At 41.8% G+C, this 8860-nt stretch overlaps 1 protein-coding gene across 1 annotated transcript in view; it reads left to right on the forward strand.

The window, feature by feature from the left end:
- The window catches only part of ABCA13 (ATP binding cassette subfamily A member 13), a 235256-nt gene that overhangs the window by 219833 nt on the left and 6563 nt on the right, over positions 1-8860 (forward strand). The window contains exons 49-50 of the mRNA XM_019652970.1: positions 2192-2307; positions 4238-4347. Coding sequence (XP_019508515.1) covers positions 2192-2307; positions 4238-4347 — 226 coding nt within the window. The remainder of the gene's footprint in view (positions 1-2191; positions 2308-4237; positions 4348-8860) is intronic.

Raw genomic sequence — 8860 nt, forward strand, 5'->3', positions numbered from 1 at the left:
GACCCAGAAACTGTACTTTGCATTATTTCTTGCACATTCATGCCCGGCTGCAAGGAAGGCTGGCAACTGTAATCTCGACCTGAATGTACGTAGACCCTCTGAGCAGACTGCGTTGTGACTGCTCCCCATAATAAAAATGAGGCCTTTCCTCGAGAGAGCTGACTCAACACAGTAAAAGGAGGAAAGAGATTCCATTATTAATTTCACTTTTCAGGTATTGATAGTCATACATTTTTTGGTTTTTCTTCCCAGTTCTTTTTGCATATATGTGCTATTTTCCTAATATGCAGTGTTCTTATACCATTGCTGTCTCATTACCTTTTTCTTGTGCAGTTAACTGACTTTAGGCACACCTCATTTTAATGGCTGATTAACACATGGATGTGCTGTTGTTAAATGAGTACATATTATCCATAATGGAACATTTACCTCTTGCTAGATTTTTACTGTTATGAATAAGTTGTTATGTGAATTCATATTTTCTGTGTCTCCTAAGTTATATTCTTAGAAAAAGAATTATTGCTACATTGGTTTTCAGAAAGTTATGCTGATTTTTACTCCCACCAGCAGTATAAGAGATGGCCTATTTAGAATTATTGAAAAAAGTGTCTTTAACTTTTTAGGTATTTTTTTTATCTCAGAATTCATTGTTTTTACTTTCACTGGAGATGGAAAAAAAATGTCTTCCTCTGCACCATTTAAAAGCAGACATGACAGGGCCGGCCGAGTGGCTCCGTTGGTTAAGAGCTCGCTCAAGAGTGTGAGCTCTGAGCAACAGTGGTTCGAGTCCAGCCCGAGCTGAGCAGCTGCTGAGCTGCCAACAGGTGGCAGGATGGCTCAGCTAAAAAAAACAAAAAAACAGACATGACAAATGCCTTTCTGGCTAGAAAATATTTTTAGAATCACTTGATTTGATGGCTAAGTTTGTAATTTGTTGGTCTGTTTATTATCCACAAACAGTTCCTTGAATAGTTTCTATAGGTTATTTGCCCCTTTTCCTTTACTGGATTATTATTGTTTTACTTTGACGCTGCCATGTATGAGTTATTTATAATAACTGTACCCACCCTTACCCGTCGTGTTTGTCACATCTTTTTAATGTTAGTTTGCTGTGTTTTCACACACTTATTGGGAGTTTGTGGTTTTGCGTTGTGAAGTATATCAAACGTTCCCTTCATAGTTTCTTCTGCTGCTGTCATGCTCAAGGCTTTCCGTGTACTCAGATCTACGTTTTTAGGATATTAGTGTCTCCTGCGCTGTCTTACCTGTTCCGGTGACCTGCTGCGTGACGCCTTAGCATACCGACTCATTTTCATCCTTTGAGCCGTATGAGTAATATTACTATTTCCTGGAGTCTTCTCTCATTACTCTTCTGGTTCCGTGTTTTTCTACCTCTCACTAAATAATTTTAAAGATACACTTTATAGTGATTTTTAATTTTTCTCATTGGGAGTGATAAAATGTTAATTGGCATTATAGTATAGCCTTATGATTTATATTGTATTTTTATATAATTATTATAATGCAATTAAAAATTATAAATCTTTATTATATATATTATATATAAAAATAATATGTTATAATATATTACAAACTAAATTCCAATTCCAATGCTATTTATTATATTTGATATCATACTATATTAAAATATAACTTGTTTTTATATTTTATATATATTGTAAATATATAGTTCATTTACCTGTCATATTTTATCTTTATGCTTATATTATTATATTTTATGCTTATGTTTACATATAATATTATTTTATTTAACAATAATTTTTTATATTATAATTTTCACATTATAATTTGCCATTTTTAAAATATCCATTCTCTTCCTTTTTTTGATACACCTTTCTATTGATTTAAGATTTTATTTAAGCCCGTTAGTAAATCATGTTTCTTTTCATAAAACTTTCACATTTTTTGTGAAGGTCATTCTTATGTATTTTGCATTTTTGTACTACCGTTCCTCAAAGGTTCTTTCCTGTATATTCTGTAACTGCTGTTCATGGTGTATGCTAGTAATGTTTTTGTTAATTGTGCAATTGGCTACCTAAATAGAATCTTACCATTTGAAAGTGCTTTTCTGGGTTTCCTGGGGTTTCTACATATTCAGCTCGTTTGTAGTACTAGTGTTTTACGCTTGTTAACTCTGCTCGCTCACGCGCCCCTTCTCTTTCTCCCCCAGCATGGAGGAGTGTGAGGCTCTGTGCACGAGACTTGCCATCATGGTCAACGGAAGCTTCCGGTGCCTTGGGTCCCCCCAGCACATTAAGAACAGGTGTGTTGCATTTCACTTTGCACGTAAGTGTCTCCTGTAAATCAGTAGCGTGAGGCTGTGTCGCAGTGGCGGGGCTGTCGAGGCAGAGATGGCTGAGTTACCGCGTGGGGTAGGGAAGCAGATGGCGGCCGAGAAGCTCAGGGGCACGGGAACTCCCGGAGCTGGTGAGCCCCGACTGCAGCCCCCACAGCCCAGCGTCTCCCCGCAGTTTTACTGTCTTCTCCCAAGAGGGCGGCGCTCCCACTGTGGGGACCCTGGGAGGGCTGCAGCGTCAAGATGGAGACAGGCAGAAGGTGTCCTGTCGAGACAAACTGCCTTCTAAAAGGGTTGTGCCCGTGTGTCCCTCACCCGGAGTGGGTCTGGGCACCTGTGTCCCCGCACCTCGAAGGCGTCTCCACTGATTCGAGAAGCTAAAGAAGGCCGTTGTGGCTGCTTTTCGTGTCGAAGGAGGAGACTAAACACTCGACCTGTGCTCGTCAGGGCTCAGGTTTCTTCCTGTTCACTGTCTGTTTTCCATTTACTTACTGGAATCATAACGAGTTATCAATTTCGATGAACACTTTTGTGTCCCAACACAACTTTTTAAAAATTCATTGTTACCGAAAGTATTTTCAAAGTTTCTAAATGAATTTGATCTCTAATTTCCTTTTAATTTGTTGTTTAATCTGTTTTTATAGAGATTATTTTAAGTTGATAAATCTTTTTGTTTTCCTTTATTCAATATTTTGAAAGTTAGAATTCACAGACAGAGATTTGTTAAATAGTCCTGGGTATTAGGTTGAAATATTCTTAGTTTTTGGAGAAAATAACTGTTGAGTGCTTGGATGGAGACGCCATGCTGGGGAGTGACCGTCAGCTCCCCAGGGGCTCAGAGCCAGCACCACTGGGACTGTCTGCCTCACAGACGCTTGTTAGGTGAACTCACTGGAGATGGTTCTCAGTAAGCACTCTGCTCGTGTTTAATGAGGGTCATCAAAGGGAAAAGGAGATTTCACACCCCCTCGCCTGTAGGAATGCTCACATAAAGTTTTACGGCCCGTGCCCGGTCGTTGGGTGATTGATGCCTGAGTTTAGCTACTTGGCTTTCGCGAGGCTGCATCTGTGTCTGGCGGAGCTGGCAGGACGGACGGGGCGCACAGGAGACGCACCTCTGACTGGCACAGTCTGTGTGCCCAGTCGCGCCACACTCCTCTGAGTTTGGAACTGCTCGTGCCGTGGTGAGGACAGATGCTGGTAAATAAATATGATCTACAGAATTGCATTAGGAAAAAGTAGCTTGTGGGTTATTTACTCACTGAAACACTGAACCGAATATATTTTTAGATAATTTGTGAAGTTGGTATTTTCCTATAACAAACTGATTAGGTGTTTCCACACTGTTGTGATAAAGAATAAAGGATTCTTCATGAAACGCAATCCGGGATGTCCAAACCCGGAGTCATCCACATCGGTGTCCATTCTCCTCCCTGTGACCCAGCGATGCTGACCTGGAGAGAGAAGTGGCAGTGGGCCCTCCTCGCCATCTCCAGGCCCTTCATGCCGTCACCACTCCCAGCAGCCTTGTCCCCGGGCATGAGAGCACCAGGGGACTCTGTCATCCTTGTCATCTTGTCATCCCTGACTCAGCCAGCGATCCTGTCACAAGAGCAGAGGTTCATTTCTCCCAGGGGCCTGGCGACATCTCCCTGGAATATGACCTAGAGTGCTGATGCCAGAGGTTTGAGTTGTGCCCATGTTGTGGAGGGTGCCAAGTGCTGTGTGCCCAGGTGCCTGGGATCCCGCGAGCCTGTCCGGCAGCCCGCCTGTGTCAGTCTCCCCAGCTGTAGGACGGGTCCTCGTGAGGGCGAAAGGAGTGTGACACACTTAGAAGGGGCCTCGCTCGGCCGTGGTTTGGTGTTTGCTGCCACTGTCTTGCCTGCTGTGGAGTGGAAATGACTTGTGACCATGGGTCAGCCCGGCGCTGTGCAGAAGTTCCTGTGGACAATGAAAGCCAGAAGCAAGCCCATGGAGTTAGTGTTTTAATCGGCAAGTCTGACCGGTACGATGCTGAGACGTCAGCCAAGGTAGCGGCCTGGGCGTGTGGAATGGGTTTGTAGAAAGGAACACACATGTTTCCAGCCCCTTCCTCCCTTCTGACTTGGATGCAGATACAATGGTTAGAGATGAGGCAGCCGTCTCGGACCACGAGGCACACAGCAGCGGAGGCTTGTGAGCAGGACGCTGAGAGAAAGAGCCAAAGGAATGATGCCTGTTTCGCTCTGGGCTGCCTGACCTCAGACTTCAAACTTGCTAACGTCCCTGTGACTCTGGGTTCTCTGTCACTCATACGTGAATCTGAACAGACTTATCCCTAACATTTGGGACAGTGCTGGGTATTCATGGACAAATGAATGAAGGAATGAGTAACAGATGTAAAGTTCCAGCACATTCCAGGCCTTTGCTCAATAACAGTTCTTTCCTGGCCTCTACAACTGGATGTGAAAGGAGGAATCAGGTGTGCCTGGCCGCGTTAGGCTCTGTCTGGCTTAATGAACGGCTAATAACAGCCGCTGACCCCTTTGAGAAAGGCTTCTACCCAGATCTCATTTATCCCTAGTCAGGGTGAAGCCCACTTTCTCTCAAGCATCTGCATCATTCACCCTTCGCTTGCTGCTTCTAGAAACAGGCTGTCTGCACTCAGCAGCCCCGTTAGCAGGAACGACCAGGTGTGTGGTTCAGGCTTGAGTCTGCCACAGCCTTGGCAGTGTCCCTGTCACCTTCTCTGCTAGACAGCCAGGAGCCAGGAGCGAGTGTGCAATGCAGACAGCAGACGCGTGTCATTCGAAAACTCACTGCATTATGGGGTTATGAATTCTGACCGTAAACACAGGCACAGGAGGACACAGCCAAGCTTAAAGGCACAGAATTCTGTTAAATCAGAACTGTACTTCAGGTTTAAAATGATTTAAAGATTGGGATTTGGGAGAAGGTTTATGTACTCTGGGTTCCGTTAGCTTCAAGTGTGTGTGTGTGTGTGTGTGTGCGCGCGCGCGCATTTATGTGTGTGCACTCAGAGAAAATCTGAACCCTCCACATGTTTCACAGTTTAGAATCATTTTACAAATTTGATTTTTGGTTCCATTTTATCAAAAGCATGAGAAANGCTAGCGGCTGCGTGCTGGTCAAGCCACAACGCCACAGGCCACCACCCCTCTTACCCTGAGGTCAGCAGCTGTCAACTGTCAGTATTTCTCAGGCTGTTGCAGGCCTCAGGTCCATATCCAGAGTTCTGAAATGGCTGTTTTTGTTCGTTTCGTTCAGTTTTATAGTTGTTTTGAGGAAGGGATTTGCCATTTTCTTCTCTTGACCGGAGCCAGAGCGCTGCCCTTGATTTTCTATTATTTTGTTTTTGTTCTGTTTCTTTCAGAAAACAAAATTTTACATCAAAATGAATTGAATTTGACAAATCCTCTATTTTCTCATAATGCACATACACTCTTGCTTAAAATTATCCTATTTGCGGTGCCATTCCTGAAAACTCTACACTTTCATATGTATTATGCTAGCGTTTAAGTCCTCGTGTTCAGGTGTAGTTTCTAAGATTGGATAAACTGGTGTCACATTAAAACCTCCTGTAATTCTCATGTTATGTGTAATCACTGCAGACAGTTCTCAGAAAGCCCACATATCACTGCAATTTCTCTCTTATGTCCTCCTGTTCATTTGGTTTCACATTAATGACGTGTCTTCATTTCCATAAATCTGTCCATATTCAGGCAGCACAAAGCTCTGAATGGCTCATTATTCATGAAGAGAAGGGCAGCCTGATTGATTCCGTGATTCTAAAACAGCAGCTATATATTCTCATTTTATAATATATGTATAATACTTCTGTACCAGTTCCTTTTTTCTTTTTCTCTCTTTTTAAAGCACTGATCTTGCAAAGGTGTATTTTTCTCTGCTTTTATGTGGACAAGTAGAAAGGGAAGAGAATTTGGCAGCTAAAAAAATAAATTGCGCTGAGAGACGGTCTGTAAGAAAAAGGTAAATAAAACAGCAGCCTTCAGCAGAGAAGCCTCTGAAGTTCACAGCTTCCCCTTGACTTTGAGTTCACTGCCCCTGCCCTAGAAAACCCTGGGGAAAGTGAGGGTAAGAAAACCGCACCCGCTTTCTTCACTAAGAGAAATGGGAAGTAGTCCAGCCAGGAATGACCGGGGCTGCTGCTTCCTCGCCCATCAAACACGGATCGTGAACTCCAGCATAAGTCCTTGCATCTCTGTGTTGCCTGATCACACACCGTTCCAGTCGGCAAAACACCCAGAGGAAAAGTAGTTCATTTTCTGAGTGAACGGTCAGAGGTCACTTCCATTATGGCAAAACCCCTGGCTTTGTATAGTCTTGATGCTAAAGATCATCAGAATCTCACAGTCTGCCCTTCAGACAGAATTTGTGGTGTCCCACGTGTTTGGAGCATGTATATTTGATAACCATACAACCAGGAGCACCAGGCCTTATTCAATATCCATTGTTATTTGGATCTCCACTCGCCTGAACTGTTTATGGATGCAACATAGAACCGACTTCATATTCTACCTTTTTAATTAGAGGACCTACTATGCACTCACGAGCATGATGAAAGATTGTTTCAAATTGAAATTAATTAAAGGAACAATAAGGAAGATACATTTGCACAGAAAAATATCTAAAGCATATTTGGAGTATTTGTAGCGTGTATTTCTTAGAGCTCATGTTAAGCCACTATAACAAAGACCCCTAAGTACAGTAGACCAAACGAGACGTATTTTTTTCTCCTGTGTTAACAGTTCATATTGGTGGGCGGTGCTGGAACCCAGGTCATCCAAGGGCTTGGGTTCTTTACACTGTGTCACTTACTCCCCGTCTTCACGATGGAAGTGGACTCATTCGCGTTGTTCCTAGCTTATGGAAATGGAAAGAACCAAAATCCAGGGCCAGTGGTTGGCCTGATGTCAACATGACCCAGAAACTGTACTTTGCATTATTTCTTGCACATTCATGCCCGGCTGCAAGGAAGGCTGGCAACTGTAATCTCGACCTGAATGTACGTAGACCCTCTGAGCAGACTGCGTTGTGACTGCTCCCCATAATGAAAATGAGGCCTTTCCTCGAGAGAGCTGACTCAACACAGTAAAAGGAGGAAAGAGATTCCATTATTAATTTCACTTTTCAGGTATTGATAGTCATACATTTTTTGGTTTTTCTTCCCAGTTCTTTTTGCATATATGTGCTATTTTCCTAATATGCAGTGTTCTTATACCATTGCTGTCTCATTACCTTTTTCTTGTGCAGTTAACTGACTTTAGGCACACCTCATTTTAATGGCTGATTAACACATGGATGTGCTGTTGTTAAATGAGTACATATTATCCATAATGGAACATTTACCTCTTGCTAGATTTTTACTGTTATGAATAAGTTGTTATGTGAATTCATATTTTCTGTGTCTCCTAAGTTATATTCTTAGAAAAAGAATTATTGCTACATTGGTTTTCAGAAAGTTATGCTGATTTTTACTCCCACCAGCAGTATAAGAGATGGCCTATTTAGAATTATTGAAAAAAGTGTCTTTAACTTTTTAGGTATTTTTTTTATCTCAGAATTCATTGTTTTTACTTTCACTGGAGATGGAAAAAAAATGTCTTCCTCTGCACCATTTAAAAGCAGACATGACAGGGCCGGCCGAGTGGCTCCGTTGGTTAAGAGCTCGCTCAAGAGTGTGAGCTCTGAGCAACAGTGGTTCGAGTCCAGCCCGAGCTGAGCAGCTGCTGAGCTGCCAACAGGTGGCAGGATGGCTCAGCTAAAAAAAACAAAAAAACAGACATGACAAATGCCTTTCTGGCTAGAAAATATTTTTAGAATCACTTGATTTGATGGCTAAGTTTGTAATTTGTTGGTCTGTTTATTATCCACAAACAGTTCCTTGAATAGTTTCTATAGGTTATTTGCCCCTTTTCCTTTACTGGATTATTATTGTTTTACTTTGACGCTGCCATGTATGAGTTATTTATAATAACTGTACCCACCCTTACCCGTCGTGTTTGTCACATCTTTTTAATGTTAGTTTGCTGTGTTTTCACACACTTATTGGGAGTTTGTGGTTTTGCGTTGTGAAGTATATCAAACGTTCCCTTCATAGTTTCTTCTGCTGCTGTCATGCTCAAGGCTTTCCGTGTACTCAGATCTACGTTTTTAGGATATTAGTGTCTCCTGCGCTGTCTTACCTGTTCCGGTGACCTGCTGCGTGACGCCTTAGCATACCAACTCATTTTCATCCTTTGAGCCGTATGAGTAATATTACTATTTCCTGGAGTCTTCTCTCATTACTCTTCTGGTTCCGTGTTTTTCTACCTCTCACTAAATAATTTTAAAGATACACTTTATAGTGATTTTTAATTTTTCTCATTGGGAGTGATAAAATGTTAATTGGCATTATAGTATAGCCTTATGATTTATATTGTATTTTTATATAATTATTATAATGCAATTAAAAATTATAAATCTTTATTATATATATTATATATAAAAATAATATGTTATAATATATTACAAACTAAATTC

The sequence above is a fragment of the Hipposideros armiger genome, unplaced genomic scaffold, assembly GCF_001890085.2.
Source record: "Hipposideros armiger isolate ML-2016 unplaced genomic scaffold, ASM189008v1 scaffold_191, whole genome shotgun sequence".
NCBI classification, from domain to species: Eukaryota; Metazoa; Chordata; class Mammalia; order Chiroptera; family Hipposideridae; genus Hipposideros; species Hipposideros armiger.